The sequence below is a fragment of the Bombina bombina genome, chromosome 7 (genome assembly GCF_027579735.1).
Source record: "Bombina bombina isolate aBomBom1 chromosome 7, aBomBom1.pri, whole genome shotgun sequence".
Classification (NCBI taxonomy): Eukaryota; Metazoa; Chordata; class Amphibia; order Anura; family Bombinatoridae; genus Bombina; species Bombina bombina.
In genome coordinates, this window is record NC_069505.1 from 400,936,033 (window position 1) to 400,959,412 (window position 23,380).

At 45.9% G+C, this 23,380-nt stretch overlaps 1 protein-coding gene across 1 annotated transcript in view; it reads left to right on the forward strand.

Annotated features, from left to right (window-relative positions):
* The window catches only part of SLC38A3 (solute carrier family 38 member 3), a 142,208-nt gene that overhangs the window by 42,200 nt on the left and 76,628 nt on the right, over nt 1-23,380 (forward strand). Inside the window, exons 2-4 of the mRNA XM_053721165.1 lie at nt 8,894-8,984; nt 16,420-16,498; nt 17,313-17,428. Of these exons, the coding sequence (XP_053577140.1) occupies nt 8,896-8,984; nt 16,420-16,498; nt 17,313-17,428 (284 nt within the window). The 5' untranslated portion in view covers nt 8,894-8,895. The remainder of the gene's footprint in view (nt 1-8,893; nt 8,985-16,419; nt 16,499-17,312; nt 17,429-23,380) is intronic.

Genomic DNA, 23,380 nt, shown 5'->3' on the forward strand with positions numbered 1-23,380 from the left:
TGAGAAGCCTTAACTTTACAATCACTTTAAGTGGTGTATATTTTTATGTGAGGAGAGCTACTTTTTTTTTTTTTTTTTTTTTGTAGGGAGGGGATGATATATTTCTGGTTGTTAAGCATATTCTGAAGCAGGGATTGGCTCTATAAATTCTTTAGGCATTGGGTGAAAAGTTTCAGATTTTTCCAGTTTAAAACACTGACATATTATTATATGACTTTTACTAAGACAAATACTCTTATCCCGCAGTATTTCAATCAGAGGTGAATACACTAATATAAACGACACCCTATTATTATCAAAGCACCCTGGCATTTGTTCTTCTCTCACTATTTATTTTGTGCTTTTTACGTATGTTTTGTTTTTCTTATTCTCTTCTGCCGAACTCTGTCTCATATGCATGTTTGTAACCTCCTACACTCTCTAACTGATTCCATCACGCCCCACCTGTGTGCTTCTCTGGCTTAGTTTGCGCACGTTATCTTGTTTATTTTGTGGGAGCAGGAAAAAGAGTGAGATGCAGCGAGGTTAGATACACACAAATAAATACTGATAAAACCAACACTGATTTAGCCAACTGGGAGAAAAACTAGAAACAGAAGCAGATAAAAAGGGACATGAAATTAAACAAAAAAAATTCTGTCATGATTCAGATAGAACATACAATTTTAAACAACTTTAAAATGTACTTCTATTATTTAATTTTCTTCATTCTCTTAGTATCCTTTCTTGAAGGAGCAGTAATGCACTACTGGGAGTTAGCTGTAAGACAATGTCAAGAGGCATATATGTTCGACCACCAATCAACATTTTTTGATACTACGTAGATATAAAGATAATAGAAATACATTGGGAAGTTATTTGAAATTGCATGTTCCGATTCATTAAAGATAAATATGGGGTTTCATGTCCCTTTAAAGGACCAGTCAACACAGTAGATTTGCATAATCAGCAAATGCAAGATAACAAGACAATGCAATAGCACTTAGTTTTAACTTCAAATGAGTAGTAGATTTTTTTCAGACAATTTTAAAAGTTATGTCTATTTCCACTGCCCCTGTACCATGTGACAGCCATCAGCCAATCACAAATGCATACACGTACCATGTGACAGCCATCAGCCAATCACAAATGCATACACGTACCATGTGACAGCCATCAGCCACTCACAAATGCATACACAATTATTCTGCACATGCTGGTGACTCAAAAAGTTTAAATATAAAAAGACTGTGCACATTTTGTTAATGGAAGTAAATTGGAAAGTTGTTTAAAATTGCATGCTCTATCTAAATAATGAAAGTTTAATTTTGACTTGAGTGTCCCTTTAAGTGTGACAGTGTAATAATTTAATATACTTGCATTAATAAAATATGCTAACACTAATAAGCATTTCTAAACATAGTGTGATACTGTATAAAACTATAATGCAAATTCATGTGTGAATGTATGTGCGTGCTTGTGTGTGTCTGTGTATGTATTGGTGTGTATGTGAGTTTATATTAGTATGTGTGTGCATACATGCCTGTGTGTGTATCAGTGGGTGAGTGCATGTATATGTGTGTGTCAGTGACACTGTGTATATGTGTGTGAGTGCATGTGTATGTCAGTATGTATATGTGTGTTTCAGTGTGTCTGAGTGCATGTGTGTATGTAATAGCTTGTGTGTGCATGCGTGCGTGTATGCATATGCATGTGAGTGCATGTATGTGTGTGTGTGTCAATGTTCATATGTGTGTGTGTGTCAGTGTGTATGTGTGTGCATGTGTGTATGTATAAGTGTGCATGTGAGTGCATGTATGTATGCATGCATGTGTACATGTGTGTGCATGCATGTGTATATGTATTAGCATGTGTGTGAGTGCATGTATGTGTGTGTGTCAATGTGTATATGTGTGTGTGTGTCAGTGTGTGTGCATGCAAGTGTGAGTGTGCATGCATGTGTGTGAGTGCATGCATGTATCAGTGTGTATATGTGTGTGCGTGTGCATGTGTGGATGTATTAGTGTGTGTGTGTGCATGTATGTGTTGATGTGTATATGTGTCAATGTGTATATGTATGTGTGTCAGTGTGTGTGCGTGAATGCAAGTGTGAGTGTGCATACATTTGTGTGTCAGTGTGTATATGTATGTGTGCATGAGTGGATGTATTAGTGTGTTTGTGTGTGAGTGCATGCATGTGAGTGCATGTATATGTGTGTCAGTGTGTATGTGCGTGACTGCACATATTTCTGTTATTCTCTGCTGCTTTCGCGGTGCTGAGTGCAATGGAGACTCCTCTGGCAGTGGGGAACAGGTTAACGAAGGTGATTAACAGAATTTATTTTAGTAAATATTAAATCATAACTGAAGAATAGGTCATCAAGCTAGTGTTACAACTGAGGAATGGAACACCCAACAAGCGCCAAATGAATTATTTGGGTCACTGTCAAATAAAAAAAGGTTATAAACTACTGTTAACTTTTTTACGTTTACTTTCCCAGAGTCTCTTGCACCTGTTTGAATACTCTTCCTTTATAAGAATCCTGACATATGTATTTTTCATATGTGGCCCCCCTGAAAAGCAGCAATATCTCAACCCTGTCTGCACTTATCCTTTTCCCCTCTGCACACCCTACATCATATGTAACTCATAACTGTCCAGAAAACATTACCGACATGGCAACCCTACTCAGATGTGTACCTGTGCTATGTATGTCATGTATGCCGAGAGGAGTTTGAATCAAGTCACTGTCTGGTTGGTGACCACAGATGTTCTTTAGTGGTCTCATCCTATGGTGCCAGGGGAGACCTGTTTGATTTACATCTAGCAGTTCTAGTGGCGGACATTTGAGGTCAAGTGATTTGCCAGTTGGCTGTAGTGTCCTATACTGATTGTCTAACTTGTCCATTTATATCTCGGTCATTCATCTTTGCCTGAGTGAGCCATGAAGGAATACTGTTTACCTAAAAATAATATCTTGAAGCAAAACCTAATTCTCAAACGTATAAATAGATGTGATATTCTCATGACTTGCCAGTTCTATAAACATTCTCCTTTTCTCCAAGTTTTAGCTGTACTTGTTCGTGATTTTGCAGGACTGAAAGTGTCAGTGCACTTTAAAATTGTTTCCCCCTTAATGTGTTTCAAGTGACTTGTTATACCAGCTATAGATAATAATATGTATTAGAAATGGCTTGTTTATGTTTATTTTTGTATATGAAATAACTAGTTTTGCTCTTTAAAACCACAACCCATTAAAAGGGGTTGAGCTTGCAGGGAAATCATATCCCCTTTTTCTTCATAAATGGAAAGAGTCCACAGCTGCATTCATTACTTTTGTGAAATAAGAACCTGGCCACCAGGAGGAGGCAAAGACACCCCAGCCAAAGGCTTAAATACTCCTCCCACTCCCCTCATCCCCCAGTCATTCTTTGCCTTTCGTCCCAGGAGGTTGGCAGAGAAGTGTCAGATGTTTTTCGATAGTCTCTTATGGAGGTTAGTACTCTTCGGCATTGGACTGGAGTTTTAAGTAGTCCTATCAGCCTCTCCATGAGAGCATGGATGAATGTTAGAGTCCGGAGATTCAGGGAGAGTCTTTTTGCGAAACCATCCCGACTCATATTAACAGTTCCACAAGCAATCAGCGTTGACGAGTTTCGCTGCCTGCTTTCTTATCTCAAGTCTATGGCAGAGGCGACGCTACCATCTGTCATACTTGAAGGGCCGTGTTCCTGTTCCACAGCGTAGATTACGGTAAGATCGTTTCATTTTACTTTCTCATGAATGTATTGTATTACTTATGTTTTTCCCGTGAGGCTACCGTCTTGTGGGATTAACTATAACTCAGGGTCTCAGTGAGGCTCCTTTTGTATCTTGGAATCAAGGGTTAATATCTCCTAAGGGGGGTTATTGAACAGGGTTTTTTTTAATCATGTTTGTTATATGATTCGACCTGCTTATGTGTAGTGTTACTTTGGCTTGAGGCCTTGTGGAACATAACGGCCTTGGTAGTCACGCAGCCTTTATGGTCGGGCATGCTTTTTTGGACTGTACGGCCTACCTTGTGACCGGGCGTGGTTACGTTTTTGCCTCTCCAGTTCCGCATTCCTGACCGTGTGGCGACGGATACATTTTGGCCCGCTAGTGTCTGGTGCTAGGAGGTGGTGAGTGCCCCAGCCATTGGGGTGTGAGGGGCTGTTTAGATTTTTTTGTCTAATTTAGTCCAAACTTTTTTTTTATTCATTCCCAGTTATGGAGGACTCTGATGTTGAGATTCAAGTGGTCTCTGATTCAGATTTTACTTCTTGTGACGAATACGAACCGGCCCAGATGACGCATGACAGTTATGTTTCGAAGGCCGTTCTAGTGGGTCCAATTCCTCAGGACCAGGAAATCAAGGGGTCGCTGAGCCATCCGCCTCTAGGGGTTCTGTCCCTCGAGTGGCGAGTTCCCTACCACTTTCTGTTGCTACACGTGCGGGTGAACCAGATTGTGCTTATCCTTCCCTGGAGGGTGGTTTGTTCCCTCCGGAGCTTGCGGCACGTTTCCGTATCCAAATTCTTATGGGGTTGGCACATCTACAACTTCCAGATGTCTGCTTAAGATTGTGTTCGTGTTCCATCAACCCGGGTTCCCTAGGTATGGGATGGCCCATTCAGTTATCTGGGGGAACGACTGGTCCTGAGGCTCCGGTGGAGGTGTGCTGTGCTTTTCTGTACAGACTGGCGTGCCTTCGTGTTCTGCTACGGCACATTCTGGTGTTGTTGGTGGATCCCATCCTTAATGGATATAGGGGTTCTGGGTCTTCCTTTCTGAATAGCTCTCAGAATTAATTATAAGGGGATGAAGTAATCTTTTTATAATCTGATTTGAGTATCTTTTCCTATCTGAGCTTGGTTGGGCAGGGTTCCGTTGGGCTGGTCCTGCGGGTGTGCCTGTTGTCATTGGGTGTTAACGTACGGGTTGCCTTTTCTTTTCTTTTTAATCCGGTTAGGATGTCTTTTATTTGATTTTACAAGCTCATGTTTTGTTTTATATTCCTTCTGGAATTTTCTCTTCTGGAAACGATACTCGCGATTTCATGATCGCACTGGTTACTTCTACGAAAGTTGTTATGGGGACATGTTAGTCCTCTGCTTGTCATTTATTCTCCCTTTCTGGGGGTGTGTATCTCAGCCTTGCAAGTAAGGGCCGAGGTTCAACTCCTTATGGCTTGAGGCCTAAATTCAGTCACATGGCTCCTGTCTGCCTGGCTGGTCCTGTTTTGGCGCTGAGTGCTTGCATTACTGTTTGTGTTTGTTTATTATCTTGTCTTAAGTTTCAGCTAAGCATTCTGAGAGGAACTGTGGGTCTGTGGGGCATTCAGGGTTGGTTCAGTTCTCATCAGCTCCGAGCTGCCCGTTTGGGACTCGGGGGAGTTTCAGTCCGCCACACTCCGTAGGTTCCGATTCTTCGGAATTAAGTGTTTTTCCTTCCCCGTGTGGGTGGAGGATTTGAGGTTTTGAACATCTTTGCCGCCATTTTGGGCGGTCTTGCCTTCCCAGGGCTATTGGACTTGTTCTATTTTTGGGGACTCTTCCTTAGGGTCGAGATCTCTGGTCTGGGTATATTTCTCCTTAGCGGTTGAGGCCGCCATATGAGAGGGCCTTGCAGACTTTTTTTCTGGGGGGTTGCGTTCCTTATTGAAATCATTGGCTATTTTTCTTATCCTAGCTATGTCTAGGGGCTGTTTCTGGAGTTGGGATGCTATGCATTATCCTTCCCTGGATGTTGTCCTCTGGGTTCGTAATCTGAGGAGATTATGAGGCCTAGCCTTATTGACTTGCTTTTCGGGTGACTTTCTCCCTGATGTTTTTCCCTCGGTTATGGAACTGTGGGTTTTATAGCCTGTTGGGCCTAGAATCTTCTCGGTTCTGGTGTGCCCTATTGCTCTTTGGAGTTGGACTTCTGTACGGGGTGTTCTATTCCCCTTGGGTTGGGATTTTTTGTGTGAATCTTCGACCCGTTCTATGGGTTGCTCTTACTTCCCGATGTAGTCTGTTTTTTCTTCAGATGGGGTATGGTGTTCCCTGGGGTAATGTTTGTCTACACAATTCTGGGGCTCAGGCTTCTTTAAAGAAATTTTTATTTTTCTATGTCCGGCCCGGAAGCCCTTATTCTCCAGGGAACGTGGACTATTTCTTATGGTCTTGCTAGTTGTGCTACTAGCAGCTGGGCCAGGAGCTCTTTGTGCTTAGACTCCTTGCGGCCTGTTTTGTTCTTGAAGGTATGTGCTTTCCTTTTGGAGAGTCCCTTTTTTGTGGTCATCAGGGCCGTCTGGATGACTTCGTTCGGCTCTACTTGCGCCTTGACCTTGTGAGCGTGTGCGCCGTACCTATCTGTGCCTTTTCCTTTGAGGCTTGCTTTCCTTAGAGGTGAGGTTTCCTCTCTCTGGAAGATGTTGCCCTGTCCTGTGTGTAGGAGGGTGGACAGGTTGTCCTGTTAAGAGGGTGATTCTCTTTCTGGGATTGTTCTTTTCTGTCTGTGACTTTGCAGTTTCCATTCTGGACCGCATAGATTCATAAGATTTCTGTCTTTTCTACCTATCTCTTTGGGGATCTTCCTTGGAAGTATCTGTTTGTAGGTGCTTTTGGAAGGCTTCCGAGCTCTGTTGGGGTCATCCTTTTCCGCCCTTTCTTTTTGAGGTTCTGGGCTCTATGTTGCCCCGGCTACGTCTGTTGGCCTTGCGGCCTTGGATATCCTGAGTGTACCCACTAGTTGGTGGATGTTACTCTATATTCGGCTACTTTTTACTTGCCTGCAAGTGTTTCCTTTTTTTCAGTCATCTTGGTATGACTGCTGTGTTTGGTGCTCAGAAGATGCTTCTCTGGGGTTATCGCAAATGTTGGTGAGAATATTTTGATATTCTGTGTTCCTGGCTACTTGGGACTTCGGTTTCAGTCGTTTGTTCTAGGCAATTTCTCTGATTTTTTTTCAGGGACGTTTGCTTCTCTCTTCTGTTTCCCGATCCAAAATTGTGGTTCAGGGCTGTCGGGGGCTGGGCGTTGCCTTCCCTTGTTTCTGGAAACCTTGGAGTCCCTATGAGTGTGGTTCGCTTTTTGGTTTTTATTGTGCCCTGTTTAAGGTTTTCTGGAAATCCTTGTTCTTCCTCCATAGCCTCTCCTTTTGGGAGTTTTCCGTTGTCTCCCTTTCTTTGAGAGGGTATGTGGTTGAGGTTCGTCCTTTGGGCGATGGTATCTTCTGGAGTAGTGTTGGCTCAGTTGCGTCTGTTTGCAGGCTCTAGTTTGGCTTGTGGACTATCTGTGGATCAGTGTCCTTGGGGCCGTGTTTTCTTTTTCAAATGTTTTTTGGCTTTGGATGAAGCAGAATTTTTTCTGGGGTTGTGGTTTTAGGTTTGGTGCCTTCAGAATGGGCCGCCTTTTGTACCCTCCCATTTTAGAATTCAGTGTCCTCTATAGCTTGGTTATTGTTTTCCCAAAAGTAATGAATGCAGCTGTGGGCTTTTTCCATTTATGAATAATTTTGCTTTCCTGATCATTTTCTTTTCTTCAGATAGAGTCCACAGCTCCCAGCCCGTGTTTTTATGTGGGCAGCTGTAATTTTTGTTCTTCTGGCACCTTTTCACCCTGATATTTCTTCTACTGTTCCTTGTTCCTCGGCAGAATGACTGGGGGATGAGAGGAGTGGGAGGAGTATTTAAGCCTTTGGCTGGGGTGTCTTTGTGTCCTCTTGGTGGCCAGGTTCTTATTGCCCAAAAGTAATGAATGTAGCTGTGAATTCTTTCCATCTGAAGAAAATAAAATTCAGGTAAGCATAATTTATGTTATTTTATCACTTTCTGTAGATACATATTTGCTTCTTTATATTATCTCTGTCTGTATACCAAAGCCTATTACTTAGAGAGAAAGATGGATAATTAACATTTCATTATTATCTCTCCTGATTCCTACTGTGAGTGTAATTTTCTTCTGCTTGTTATGCATTTCTATAGTAAATACAAAAGTATAAAAAAATTGAGTATAGGTGGGAACACCACAGGCAAAATTGGCTATTTCAAATGCAGAAGAAAAAAGGTAAATTAACTTTTAGTAAACAATTTAATATACTTCAGCAGGTAAATTGATAATTGTGAACAAGTTGTAGGCGATAATAATTGAGGGTATGCTGCCTTTTTAATAACTTAATAATGTATACAGTTTATTTAAAGGAACATAAAAGTAAATTAAAGGGACATAAAATACTTTTTTGTAGTCTTGCAATAAATTAATATATTAGTCAAACGTGAAAACTTTCTGTATACATTGGCATCTTGTTTGCTGCAATTGTTTTTCAAGGATCTATTCTGGACTTGCTACTGTAGTATAAACTGTTAATTTTACAGTTGTAAAAATATATCCATAGCTCAAAGTATAAACTTTAAAACAATTACTTTATTGTCTTCTTAACAGCGTCAAAAACATAAACCATAGTATAATGAGGCTGTATCAAACCCCTGCAAAACCAGCACTCAGCTAAAAGCTGCAGGATTTGCATCAGGGAATCATTTTGCTCTTATTATAAAAAGGTGATTGAGGATTCATAAAGTCACCATTTCAGGGGAAACTTTTTCAAGCTACAAAAGAACAAGTTCTCAAGCAGAGAACCTTTTTGCTTGCAATGCACCATCGCTTGCAGAAATTTAAGATCGCACAAGAGGTCTTTTGGGCAATCCTGACCCTGCACATAAAAACAATTGCGCGCGAGCAGGGCCTGTCAATCACCCCATAAAATCAACTTCGGTGAGGGGTATCTCCATCACCTGTGAGGTTGGGTATATGATAAGAAACTGGAAATATTCCTTATAGAGTCAGTAAAACAATAGTGTTATATTGCATCGCATTTTATTTTATCTCTCTCTCTCTCTAACCTGTCTAGGTATGGATTATCCTCCTCAGACAGAGATGGTAGATATGGGACTCAGTGAGAAGCAAGTGGAGGCTTTGGGAACAGAGACACCTGATCCCAGGTACAAATACGTTTGCCCCCTGTTATGTACATCTCTGTGCCTTCTGCTCTGTGACTCTCTGTGCTCCTGCTCTGTGACTCCCTGTGCTCCTGCTCTGTGACTCTCTGCTCCTGCTCTGTGACTCTCTGTGCTCCTGCTCTGTGACTCTCTGTGTGCTCCTGCTCTGTGACTCTCTATGCCTCCTGCTCTGTGACTCTCTGTGCTCCTGCTCTGTGACTCTCTGTGCTCATGCTCTGTGACTCCTGCTCCGTGACTATCTGTGCTCCTGCTCTGTGACTCTCTGTTCTCCTGCTCTGTGACTCTCTGTGCTCCTGCTCTGTGACTCTCTGTTCTCCTGCTCTGTGACTCTCTGTGCTCCTGCTCTGTGACTCTCTGTGCTCCTGCTCTGTGACTCTCTGTGCTCCTGCTCTGTGCCTCCTGCTCTGTGACTCTCTGTGCTCCTGCTCTGTGACTCTCTGTGCTCCTGCTCTGTGACTCTCTGGGCTCCTGCTCTGTGACTCTCTGTGCCTCCTGCTCTGTGACTCTCTGTGCTCCTGCTCTGTGACTCTCTGTGCTCCTGCTCTGTGACTCTCTGGGCTCCTGCTCTGTGACTCTCTGTGCTCCTGCTCTCTGACTCTCTGTGCTCCTGCTCTGTGACTCCCTGTGCTCCTGCTCTGTGACTCCCCGTGCTCCTGCTCTATGACTCTCTGTGCTCCTGCTCTGTGACTCTCTGTGCCTCCTGCTCTGTGACTCCCTGTGCTCCTGCTCTGTGACTCTCTGTGCTCCTGCTCTATGACTCTCTGTGCTCCTGCTCTGTGACTCTCTGTGCTCCTGCTCTGTGACTCTCTGTTCTCCTGCTCTGTGACTCTCTGTGCTCCTGCTCTGTGACTCTCTGTGCTCCTGCTCTCTGACTCTCTGTGCCTCCTGCTCTATGACTCTCTGTGCTCCTGCTCTGTGACTCTCTGTGCTCCTGCTCTGTGACTCTCTGTTCTCCTGCTCTGTGACTCTCTGTGCTCCTGCTCTGTGCTCCTGCTCTCTGACTCTCTGTGCCTCCTGCTCTGTGACTCTATGTGCCTCCTGCTCTGTGACTCTCTGTGCTCCTGCTCTGTGACTCTCTGTGTGCTCCTGCTCTGTGACTCTCTGTGCTCCTGCTCTGTGCCTCCTGCTCTGTGACTCTCTGTGCTCCTGCTCTGTGACTCTCTGAGCTCCTGCTCTGTGACTCTCTGTGCTCCTGCTCTGTGACTCCCTGTGCTCCTGCTCTGTGACTCTCTGTGCTCCTGCTCTGTGACTCCCTGTGCTCCTGCTCTGTGACTCTCTGCTCCTGCTCTGTGACTCTCTGTGCTCATGCTCTGTGACTCCTGCTCCGTGACTATCTGTGCTCCTGCTCTGTGACTCTCTGTGCTCCTGCTCTGTGACTCTCTGTGCTCCTGCTCTGTGACTCTCTGTGCTCCTGCTCTGTGACTCCTGCTCTGTGTCTCTCTGTGCTCCTGCTCTGTGACTCTCTGTGCTCCTGCTCTGTGCTCCTGCTCTGTGACTCCTGCTCTGTGCTCCTGCTCTGTGCCTCCTGCTCTGTGACTCTCTGTGCTCCTGCTCTGTGACTCTCTGTGCTCCTGCTCTGTGACTCTCTGGGCTCCTGCTCTGTGACTCTCTGTGCCTCCTGCTCTGTGACTCTCTGTGCTCCTGCTCTCTGACTCTCTGTGCTCCTGCTCTGTGACTCCCTGTGCTCCTGCTCTGTGACTCCCCGTGCTCCTGCTCTATGACTCTCTGTGCTCCAGCTCTGTGACTCTCTGTGCTCCTGCTCTGTGACTCTCTGTGCCTCCTGCTCTGTGACTCTCTGTGCTCCTGCTCTGTGACTCTCTGTGCCTCCTGCTCTGTGACTCCCTGTGCTCCTGCTCTGTGACTCTCTGTGCTCCTGCTCTATGACTCTCTGTGCTCCTGCTCTGTGACTCTCTGTGCTCCTGCTCTGTGACTCTCTGTTCTCCTGCTCTGTGACTCTCTGTGCTCCTGCTCTGTGACTCTCTGTGCTCCTGCTCTCTGACTCTCTGTGCTCCTGCTCTGTGACTCTATGTGCCTCCTGCTCTGTGACTCTCTGTGCTCCTGCTCTGTGACTCTCTGTGTGCTCCTGCTCTGTGACTCTCTGTGCTCCTGCTCTGTGCCTCCTGCTCTGTGACTCTCTGTGCTCCTGCTCTGTGACTCTCTGTGCTCCTGCTCTGTGACTCTCTGTGCTCCTGCTCTGTGACTCTCTGTGCTCCTGCTCTGTGACTCCCTGTGCTCCTGCTCTGTGACTCTCTGTGCTCCTGCTCTGTGACTCCCTGTGCTCCTGCTCTGTGACTCTCTGTGCTCCTGCTCTGTGACTCTCTGTGCTCCTGCTCTGTGACTCTCTGTGCTCCTGCTCTGTGACTCTCTGTGCTCCTGCTCTCTGACTCTCTGTGCCTCCTGCTCTGTGACTCCTGTGCTCCTGCTCTGTGTCTCTCTGTGCTCCTGCTCTGTGACTCTCTGTGCTCCTGCTCTGTGACTCTCTGTGCCTCCTGCTCTGTGACTCCCTGTGCTCCTGCTCTGTGACTCTCTGTCCTCCTGCTCTGTGACTCTCTGTGCTCCTGCTCTGTGACTCTCTGTGCCTCCTGCTCTGTGACTCTCTGTGCTCCTGCTCTGTGACTCTCTGTTCTCCTGCTCTGTGACTCTCTGTGCTCCTGCTCTCTGACTCTCTGTGACTTCTGCTCTGTGACTCTGTGCTCCTGCTCTGTGACTCTCTGTGCTCCTGCTCTGTGACTCTCTGTGTGCTCCTGCTCTGTGACTCTCTATGCCTCCTGCTCTGTGACTCTCTGTGCTCCTGCTCTGTGACTCTCTGTGCTCCTGCTCTGTGACTCTCTGTGCTCCTGCTCTGTGACTCCCTGTGCTCCTGCTCTGTGACTCTATGTGCTCCTGCTCTGTGACTCTCTGTGCCTCCTGCTCTGTGACTCTCTGTGCTCCTGCTCTCTGACTCTCTGTGCTCCTGCTCTGTGACTCCCTGTGCTCCTGCTCTGTGACTCCCTGTGCTCCTGCTCTATGACTCTCTGTGCTCCTGCTCTCTGACTCTCTGTGCCTCCTGCTCTGTGACTCTATGTGCCTCCTGCTCTGTGACTCTCTGTGCTCCTGCTCTGTGACTCTCTGTGTGCTCCTGCTCTGTGACTCTCTGTGCTCCTGCTCTGTGACTCTCTGTGCCTCCTGCTCTGTGACTCTCTGTGCTCCTGCTCTGTGACTCTCTGTGCTCCTGCTCTGTGACTCTCTGTGCCTCCTGCTCTGTGACTCTCTGTGCTCCTGCTCTGTGACTCTCTGTGCTCCTGCTCTGTGACTCTCTGTGCTCCTGCTCTATGACTCTCTGTGCTCCTGCTCTGTGACTCTCTGTGCTCCTGCTCTGTGACTCTCTGTGCCTCCTGCTGTGTGACTCTCTGTGCTCCTGCTCTGTGACTCTCTGTGCCTCCTGCTCTGTGACTCTCTGTGCCTCCTGCTCTGTGACTCTCTGTGCCTCCTGCTCTGTGACTCTCTGTGCTCCTGCTCTGTGACTCTCTGTGCTCCTGCTCTGTGACTCTCTGTGCTCCTGCTCTATGACTCTCCGTGCTCCTGCTCTGTGACTCTCTGTGCTCCTGCTCTGTGACTCTCTGTGCTCCTGCTCTGTGACTCTCTGTGCTCCTGCACTGTGACTCTCTGTGCTCCTGCTCTGTGACTCCCTGTGCTCCTGCTCTCTGACTTTCTGTGCCTCCTGCTCTGTGACTCTATGTGCCTCCTGCTCTGTGACTCTCGGTGCTCCTGCTCTGTGACTCTCTGTGCTCCTGCTCTCTGACTCTCTGTGCTCCTGCTCTGTGACTCCCTGTGCTCCTGCTCTGTGACTCTCTGTGCTCCTGCTCTGTGACTCTCTGTGCTCCTGCTCTGTGACTCTCTGTGCTCCTGCTCTGTGACTCTCTGTGCTCCTGCTCTGTGACTCTCTGTGCCTCCTGCTCTGTGACTCCCTATGCTCCTGCTCCGTGACTCTCTGTGCTCCTGCTCTGTGACTCTCTTGACTCCTGCTCTGTGACTCTCTGTGCTCCTGCTCTTTGACTCCCTATGCTCCTGCTTTGTGACTCTCTGTGCCTCCTGCTCTGTGACTCTCTGTGCCTCCTGCTCTGTGACTCTCTGTGCTCCTGCTCTGTGACTCTCTGTGCTCCTGCTCTGTGACTCTCTGTGCTCCTGCTCTCTGACTCTCTGTGCTCCTGCTCTGTGACTCTCTGTGCTCCTGCTCTGTGACTCTCTGTGCTCCTGCTCTCTGACTCTCTGTGCCTCCTGCTCTGTGACTCTCTGTGCCTCCTGCTCTGTGACTCTATGTGCCTCCTGCTCTGTGACTATCTGTGCTCCTGCTCTGTGACTCTCTGTGCTCCTGCTCTGTGACTCTTTGTGCCTCCTGCTCTGTGACTCTCTGTGCTCCTGCTCTGTGACTCTCTGTGCCTCCTGCTCTGTGACTCTCTGTGTCTCCTGCTCTGTGACTCTCTGTGCTCCTGCTCTGTGACTCTCTGTGCTCCTGCTCTCTGACTCTCTGTGCCTCCTGCTCTGTGACTCTCTGTGCCTCCTGCTCTGTGACTCTCTGTGCCTCCTGCTCTGTGACTCTGTGCTCCTGCTCTGTGACTCTCTGTGCTCCTGCTCTGTGACTCTCTGTGCTCCGGCTCTGTGACTCCCTGTGCTCCTGCTCTCTGACTCTCTGTGCCTCCTGCTCTGTGACTCTATGTGCCTCCTGCTCTGTGACTCTCTGTGCTCCTGTTCTGCTCTCTGTGCTCCTGCTCTGTGACTCCCTCTGCTCCTGCTCTCTGACTCTCTGTGCTACTGCTCTGTGACTCTCTGTGCTCCTGCTCTCAGACTCTCTGTGCTACTGCTCTGTGACTCCCTGTACCTCCTGTTCTGTGACTCCCTATGCCTCCTGCTCTGTGACTCTGTGTGCTCCTGCTCTGTGACTCTCTGTGCTCCTGCTTTGTGACTCTCTGTGCTACTGCTCTGTGACCCCCTGTGCCTCCTGTTCTGTGACTCCCTGTGCTCCGACTATGTGTGCTCCTGCTCTGTGACTCTATGTGCTCCTGCTCTGTGACTCTATGTGCTCCTGCTCTGTGACTCTCTGAGCTCCTGCTTTGTGACTCTCTGTGCTACTGCTCTGTGACCCCCTATGTCTCCTGCTCTGTGACTCCCTGTGCTCCGACTATGTGTGCTCCTGCTCTGTGACTCTATGTGCTCCTGCTCTGTGACTCTCTGAGCTCCTGCTCTGTGACTCTCTGTGCTCCTGCTCTGTGACTCTCTGTGCTCCTGCTCTGTGACTCTCCGTGCTCCTGCTCTGTGACTCTCTGTGCCTCCTGCTCTGTGACTCCCTGTGCTCCTGCTCTGTGACTCTCTGAGCTCCTGCTCTGTGACTCTCTGTGCTCCTGCTCTGTGGCTCCCTGTGCTCCTGCTCTGTGACTCTCTGTGCTCCTGCTCTGTGACTCCCTGTGCTCCTGCTCTGTGACTCTCTGTGCCTCCTGCTCTGTGACTCCCTGTGCTCCTGCTCTGTGACTGTGCTCCTGCTCTGTGACTCTCTGTGCTCCTGTTCTGTGACTCCCTGTGCTCCTGCTCTGTGACTCTCTGTGCTCCTGCTCTGTGACTCCCTGTGCTCCTGCTCTGTGACTCCCTGTGCTCCTGCTCTGTGACTGTGCTCCTGCTCTGTGACTCTCTGTGCTCCTGCTCTGTGACTCCCTGTGCTCCTGCTCTGTGACTCTCTGTGCTCCTGCTCTGTGACTGTGCTCCTGCTCTGTGACTCTCTGTGGTCCTGCTCTGTGACTGTGCTCCTGCTCTGTGACTCTCTGTGCTCCTGCTCTGTGACTCTCTGTGCTCCTGCTCTGTGACTCCCTGTGCTCCTGCTCTGTGACTCTCTGTGCTCCTGCTCTGTGACTCCCTGTGCCTCCCTGTGCTCCTGCTCTGTGACTCTCTGTGCTCCTGCTCTGTGACTCTCTGTGCTCCTGCTCTATGACTCTCTGTGCTCCTGCTTTGTGACTCTCTGTGCTCCTGCTCTGTGACTCCCTGTGCTCCTGCTCTGTGACTCTCTGTGCTCCTGCTCTGTGACTCCCTGTGCTCCTGCTCTGTGACTTTCTGTGCTCCTGCTCTGTGACTGTGCTCCTGCTCTGTGACTCTCTGTGCTCCTGCTCTGTGACTCTCTGTGCTCCTGCTCTGTGACTCCCTGTGCCTCCCTGTGCTCCTGCTCTGTGACTCTCTGTGCTCCTGCTCTGTGCCTCCCTGTGCCTCCCTGTGCTCCTGCTCTGTGACTCTCTGTGCTCCTGCTCTGTGACTCTCTGTGCTCCTGCTCTGTGACTCCCTGTGCCTCCCTGTGCTCCTGCTCTGTGACTCTCTGTGCTCCTGCTCTGTGACTCTCTGTGCTCCTGCTCTGTGACTCTCTGTGCTCCTGCTCTATGACTCTCTGTGCTCCTGCTTTGTGACTCTCTGTGCTCCTGCTCTGTGACTCCCTGTGCTCCTGCTCTGTGACTCTCTGTGCTCCTGCTCTGTGACTCCCTGTGCTCCTGCTCTGTGACTTTCTGTGCTCCTGCTCTGTGACTGTGCTCCTGCTCTGTGACTCTCTGTGCTCCTGCTCTGTGACTCTGTGCTCCTGCTCTGTGACTCCCTGTGCCTCCCTGTGCTCCTGCTCTGTGACTATCTGTGCTCCTGCTCTGTGACTCCCTGTGCCTCCCTGTGCTCCTGCTCTGTGACTCTCTGTGCTCCTGCTCTGTGACTCTCTGTGCTCCTGCTCTGTGACTCTGTGCTCCTTCTCTGTGACTCCCTGTGCCTCCCTGTGCTCCTGCTCTGTGACTCCCTGTGCTCCTGCTCTGTGACTCTCTGTGCTCCTGCTCTGTGACTCTCTGTGCTCCTGCTCTGTGACTCTGTGCTCCTGCTCTGTGACTCCCTGTGCCTCCCTGTGCTCCTGCTCTGTGACTCTCTGTGCTCCTGCTCTGTGACTCCCTGTGCCTCCCTGTGCTCCTGCTCTGTGACTCTCTGTGACTCTCTGTGCTCCTGCTCTGTGACTCTCTGTGCTCCTGCTCTGTGACTCCCTCTGCTCCTGCTCTGTGACTCCCTTTAGCCCCTGTCCTGTAGTTCTGTGCCCCCTGCTCTGTGACTCCCTACCCCCTGCCCTGTGGTTCTGTGACTCTTGCTTTGTGACTTCCTCTTACCCCTGCTTTTGAGACACCTTACGTCCCTTTCTTAGTTACTCCCTGTGCCACCCTGCTCCATTACTCTTTGTGCCCCAGCTCTGTTACTTCCTGTTCCCTTTGCTGTATGACCCACTGTGCCCCCTGCTTGTTTGTCCCTACTGTTCCTACATTGTTACTTTTTGTGCTTACTGCTTTATGATTCACTGTGAATCCTGTTCTGTGATCCCCTGTGTTTTGTTAAGGGTGACAGTCTGCATCTGACTCACTGTGCTGCTTATTTTCCTCAGTTATACTGGAGCTGATATCCCAGAGATGGAGGAATTTCTTCCACATGTCGCAGGAAAGGAAAAACCCAGATTTACAGATGTAAGTAATATCAGTAGCTATAAGGTTGCAGGGATTGTGTGCAGTAATATGGGGTGTGCTTACTCTAAAGCATCATTTTTATTTTTTTTGTACCTTATAAAGTGAAAATTAAATTGTTAAGATTCAGACAGATCTTACAAATTTAAATATCTCTTCAGTTTACTTCTGCTGTCTAATTTGCTTCGTTTTCTTGGTATCCTGTATTGAAAAGCATACTCAGGTAGGCTCATGCGCTGCAGTGATTTTTTTTTAATTGAATGCTGTATCTGAATCACAAACAAATTTTGTTTTTCATGTTCCTTTAAGATCTGACAAATAAATGTAACCTTATGAAAGGATGAGCCGGGATGATGTTAAGGGGACATTGTACACTAGATACATTTTTTGTAGATGATCCATTTATATAACCCATACAGTAGTTTTTTTTTTTTTAATGTATAGTTTTGCTTATTTTTAAACAACATTGTGCTGATTTTCAGACTCCTAACCAAACCCCAAAGTTTTAGAAGTAGACTGTTGTCTACCTACTCTAGCTTGTGTATTGGGGTTTTCATATGCAGGGGTGGGGGGGTCTGCTCTTTTAGCTTTCCAGCCCATTTCACTGGTTGTCCCGGCCTAACCTTTTCAACAGTGCTAAACTGGGAGCTTCTAAGTATGTTTTTAAAAGGTTTGTATCAGTATCAGGTTTGTATATTTGTATCAGTATCTGTGCATATTCTTCTTTAAAGTATTGTCTATTACATGCCGTTGTATGAATTTGGTGTATACTGTCTCTTTAAACAATTTGTGTGATGGTAGTTTCCTGTCCCCACAGTTCGATGGGAAGACATCTTTTGGTATGTCTGTTTTTAACCTCAGCAATGCCATCATGGGCAGCGGCATCCTTGGGCTGGCATATGCCATGGCTAATACTGGAATTCTTCTTTTCCTGTGAGTATATATATAAGACTTTTCATAAATTATAGCTAATATGTTCAGTATTGAAAAACACATGGTGGGAGCAAATTCATCTCTCTTTTAAGAAACACACTTTTCTTTTTCAAGATACGATGAGTCCACGGATTTCATCCTTACTTGTGGGATATCGCCTCCTGGTCAGCAGGAGGAGGCAAAGAGCACCACCGCAGAGCTGTATATATAGCTCCTCCCTTCCCTCCCACTCCAGTCATTCTCTTTGCCCGTGTTAGTTATAGGAAGAGGTAAAGTTCTTCAAGCAGTGGTGCCTTCCGTTTAGGTTCCCTGTCTTGTCCCTCCCGTTTCATCCGTGTACTATAGCTTTGGTATTGTATCCCACAAGTAAGGATGAAATCCGTGGACTCATCGTATCTTGAAAAAGAAAAGGAAATTTATGCTTACCTGATAAATGTATTTCTTTTTCGATACGATGAGTCCACGGCCCGCCCTGTTTCTAATGTGACAGGTTATTATGTTTTTGTTAAACTTCAGACACCTCTGCACCTTGGCTTTTCCTTTCTCTTCCTAACTTCGGTCGAATGTCTGGAGTGGGAGGGAAGGGAGGAGCTATTTATACAGCTCTGCTGTGGTACTCCTTTCCTCCTCCTGCTGACCAGGAGGCGATATCCCACAAGTAAGGATCAAATCCGTGGACTCATCGTATCGAAAAAGAAATACATTTATCAGGTAAGCATACATTTCCTTTTGTGCCAATTCATGCTAGAAGCTCATTATTTTCTTGTTACCTTGTTACTAGCTGATATCCCTTTTCTTTTCTGAGCCAGACACAATTCTCTCTTGCTACATTAAATGAACTAATTGTTAAGAGTTTAGTTTAAGGTTGCACTTTAGTTTAGAATTAGGGTTGAGGTTGGGTTTAAGATTATGGCGGGGGTTAGATTTGAAGTTAGTGCTTGGGTCACAGTTGACTTTAGTGTTTGGGTTGGGATTGAGGTTAAGGTTGTGTTTGGTTTTGGGGTTACAGTTGGGGTTGAGATTGGGCTTGGTGTTATGATTGAGGTTTGGGTTAGAGATGAGATTGAAGTTAGGGTTGAGATTGGTGTTAGGTTTGAGGTTTAAATAATGGTTGTAGTTGAGGATAGAGTTTGGGTTGAGTATAGAGTTTGGGTTGAGAACATGAGGATTTAGGATTGGGGCTGAGGTTTTGGTTCGGGCAGGCTTAGGGCTGGGATTGAGGCTAGGGTTTTTAATGTGTTGCAGTTCTCTGACATACCAGGAGTCAATATAATTTCCCACCACCATCCCGGCAGCAATTTGACACAAATTGCTGAGTGAATTCTTGGCAGCCTATGTATTGTTGTTAGGGGATATTCCTAACAAGAACCCTTGAAACACAGCTAGAATGTTTTCCTTTCCTATGTTTAGTTGACAGCGTTATGTGGATCAAGTCAATGAATGTTAAGCTATATAACTGTGCTATTCTAAAAGCAAAAACGAGTGGCCTACATAAAGGAGAAATTGGTAGTGAGAATGAGACACTGGACATAATTCACTAACAACCTTCTCCAGACTCTTTTGTAAACTTTCACTAAAGTTTGCCCACCTCTTTTTCATTAAGTCATTGGGTTTTATAGAAGAAAGTTGAAAGATTGTAACATTTGAAAAGTTTGGAGTGAATATATCCTACAATCCCAGATTCACTAAGGCTTCTCCTTGATTCTAAAAACTAACTGATCTCTTCATTCTTAGTGAACAGCCTGGGTAGAATTAATTTCAACATTATAGGGGAGACACACATCTACATATTACTTTAACCTCTTGTCCAAGATACACAGCTCCCAATCATCTCAGGATGAAGGTGTGAGGTTAATGACTGCACACCTACTCATTACCTTTTTACCTAATTAATACAGTACGATAATATAATAATTAATGCTGGAAAATTGTACATTGTGCCAACTCAATATGTCAAAACATTGTCAAAGGCATGTGAATGAGAACAAACTATTCATAATTCTCCAGTATAGGGGTGATATCTCACAGTGCCAGTTGTCCTGGTTCATATGTGCTATTGACTTGTGTTTGAAATATCTGACTTCATCCAAAAGCACATATCAGGCATGAAAAATACCAGCTATTCTGCTATAAACAAATAGTCCAACCAGCGTTAGACACTCTATGGTCTTCGCCACTGGCTACAGGATATTTTATGTTTATTTTAAGTAATGTAAAATGACAGTGCACACTAAGCGCATGTTTTTTTGGTGGTGGTTGTCTATTTGTTATATTGGGTGGCTGTGGTTGTTTACACAATCCTCCGAACAATCTAAGTAGCCAGCCCCCATGTATTTATTGCCTTTTCACTGCAGGAAATATCTTCATTTCTCATGGCACAAGTGAACTTAAAGAGATTAATTGAAGCTACAAGGTTTAGTGTTTCTCTTCTCTACCCCAGAGTTGTCATCTGCTAATCTAGAAGCAATACATCAGATTGTTTTTGTTTGATAGTAGTAACTTTTTAAAAGGACATTAAACACTAAATAAATGTTAGATAGAATGATATATTCAAGAAAAGATTAGTCTGAGAATAACATGTATATTGAGAAAATAAGTGTAAAGTTTTAGTGTCTATAAAACAATGGGAGCTGCCATGTTGTAACTTAGGTTACCTTCTCTGCTGTGGCCAATTAGGGACAGTTATAAATAGGTCACTAGAGTGTGCAGCCAATGGCTGTAAGGAATATAACAGTGTTGTGCACTTCCGTTTCTAACAGGAACTAAAAAGCTCACAATTTCAGTAAGGAATTACAGGAAAGGGGAACAAAATAAATAATAAAAGTATATTGCAGACTTTTCTCCAACATAGGTGTGTCCGGTCCACGGCGTCATCCTTACTTGTGGGATATTCTCCTCCCCAACAGGAAATGGCAAAGAGCCCAGCAAAGCTGGTCACATGATCCCTCCTAGGCTCCGCCTTCCCCAGTCATTCTCTTTGCCGTTGTACAGGCAACATCTCCACGGAGATGGCTTAGAGTTTTTTAGTGTTTAACTGTAGTTTTTATTATTCAATCAAGAGTTTGTTATTTTAAAATAGTGCTGGTATGTACTATTTACTCTGAAACAGAAAAGAGATGAAGATTTCTGTTTGTAAGAGGAAAATTATTTTAGCAACCGTTACTAAAATCGATGGCTGTTTCCACACAGGACTGTTGAGAGGAATTAACTTCAGTTGGGGGAACAGTGAGCAGACTTTTGCTGCTTGAGGTATGACACATTCTAACAAGACGATGTAATGCTGGAAGCTGTCATTTTCCCTATGGGATCCGGTAAGCCATTTTTATTACAGAAAGAAAAAAAAGGGCTTCACAAGGGCTTTTTTAAGACTGTAGACATTTTCTGGGCTAAATCGATTTATATATAAACATATTTTATACTCCATAGCCTTGAGGAATTATTTTAATCTTGGGAATTATGTAAAATAACCGGCAGGCACTGTATTGGACACCTTATTCTCTAGGGGCTTTCCCTAATCATAGGCAGAGTCTCATTTTCGCGCCTCTATTGCGCACTTGTTTTTGAGAAGCATGACATGCAGATGCATGTGTGAGGAGCTCTGATACATAGAAAAGACTTTCTGAAGGCGTCATTTGGTATCGTATTCCCCTTTGGGCTTGGTTGGGTCTCAGCAAAGCAGATACCAGGAACTGTAAAGGGGTTAAATATAAAAACGGCTCCGGTTCCGTTATTTTAAGGGTTAAAGCTTCCAAATTTGGTGTGCAATACTTTTAAGGCTTTAAGACACTGTGGTGAAATTTTGGTGAATTTTGAACAATTCCTTCATACTTTTTCGCAATTGCAGTAATAAAGTGTGTTCAGTTTAAAATTTAAAGTGACAGTAACGGTTTATCTTAAAACGTTTTTTTGTACTTTGTTATCAAGTTTTTGCCTGTTTAACATGTCTGAACTACCAGATAGACTGTGTTCTGAATGTGGGGAAGCCAAGGTTCCTTCTCATTTAAATAGATGTGATTTATGTGACACAAAATTTAGAGAAAATGATGCCCAAGATGATTCCTCAAGTGAGGGGAGTAAGCATGGTACTGCATCATCCCCTCCTTCGTCTACACCAGTCTTGCCCACACAGGAGGCCCCTAGTACATCTAGCGCGCCAATACTCCTTACTATGCAACAATTAACGGCTGTAATGGATAATTCTATCAAAAACATTTTAGCCAAAATGCCCACTTATCAGCGAAAGCGCGACTGCTCTGTTTTAGAAAATACTGAAGAGCATGAGGACGCTGATGATATTGGTTCTGAAGGGCCCCTACCCCAGTCTGAGGGGGCCAGGGAGGTTTTGTCTGAGGGAGAAATTTCAGATTCAGGGAAAATTTCTCAACAAGCTGAACCTGATGTGATTACATTTAAATTTAAATTGGAACATCTCCGCGCTCTGCTTAAGGAGGTGTTATCCACTCTGGATGATTGTGAGAATTTGGTCATTCCAGAGAAACTATGTAAAATGGACAAGTTCCTAGAGGTCCCGGGGCCCCCCGAAGCTTTTCCTATACCCAAGCGGGTGGCGGACATTGTAAATAAAGAATGGGAAAGGCCCGGTATACCTTTCGTCCCTCCCCCCATATTTAAAAAATTGTTTCCTATGGTCGACCCCAGAAAGGACTTATGGCAGACAGTCCCCAAGGTCGAGGGGGCGGTTTCTACTCTAAACAAACGCACCACTATACCCATAGAAGATAGTTGTGCTTTCAAAGATCCTATGGATAAAAAATTAGAAGGTTTGCTTAAAAAGATGCTTGTTCAGCAAGGTTACCTTCTACAACCAATTTCATGCATTGTTCCTGTCACTACAGCAGCGTGTTTCTGGTTCGATGAGCTAGAAAAGGCGCTCAATAATAATTCTTCTTCTTATGAGGAGATTATGGACAGAATTCCTGCTCTCAAATTGGCTAATTCTTTCACCCTAGACGCCACTTTGCAATTGGCTAGGTTAGCGGCGAAAAATTCTGGTTTTGCTATTGTGGCGCGCAGAGCGCTTTGGTTAAAATCTTGGTCAGCGGATGCGTCTTCCAAGAACAAATTGCTTAACATTCCTTTCAAGGGGAAAACGCTGTTTGGCCCTGACTTGAAAGAGATTATCTCTGATATCACTGGGGGCAAGGGCCACGCCCTTCCTCAGGATAGGTCTTTCAAGGCCAAAAATAAACCTAATTTTCGTCCCTTTCGCAGAAACGGACCAGCCCCAAGTGCTACGTCCTCTAAGAAAGAGGGTAATACTTCTCAAGCCAAGCCAGCCTGGAGACCAATGCAAGGCTGGAACAAAGGAAAGCAGGCCAAGAAACCTGCCACTGCTACCAAGACAGCATGAGATGTTGGCCCCCGATCCGGGACCGGATCTGGTGGGGGGCAGACTCTCTCTCTTCGCTCAGGCTTGGGCAAGAGATGTTCTGGATCCTTGGGCACTAGAAATAGTCTCCCAAGGTTATCTTCTGGAATTCAAGGGGCTTCCCCCAAGGGGGAGGTTCCACAGGTCTCAATTGTCTTCAGACCACATAAAAAGACAGGCATTCTTACATTGTGTAGAAGACCTGTTAAAAATGGGAGTGATTCATCCTGTTCCTTTAGGAGAACAAGGGATGGGGTTCTACTCCAATCTGTTCGTAGTTCCCAAAAAAGAGGGAACATTCAGACCAATCTTAGATCTCAAGATCCTAAACAAGTTTCTCAAGGTTCCATCGTTCAAAATGGAAACCATTCGAACACTTCTTCCTTCCATCCAGGAAGGTCAATTCATGACCACGGTGGATTTAAAGGATGCGTATCTACATATTCCTATCCACGAGGAACATCATCGGTTCCTAAGGTTCGCATTCCTGGACAAGCATTACCAGTTTGTGGCACTTCCGTTCGGATTAGCCACTGCTCCAAGGATTTTCACAAAGGTACTAG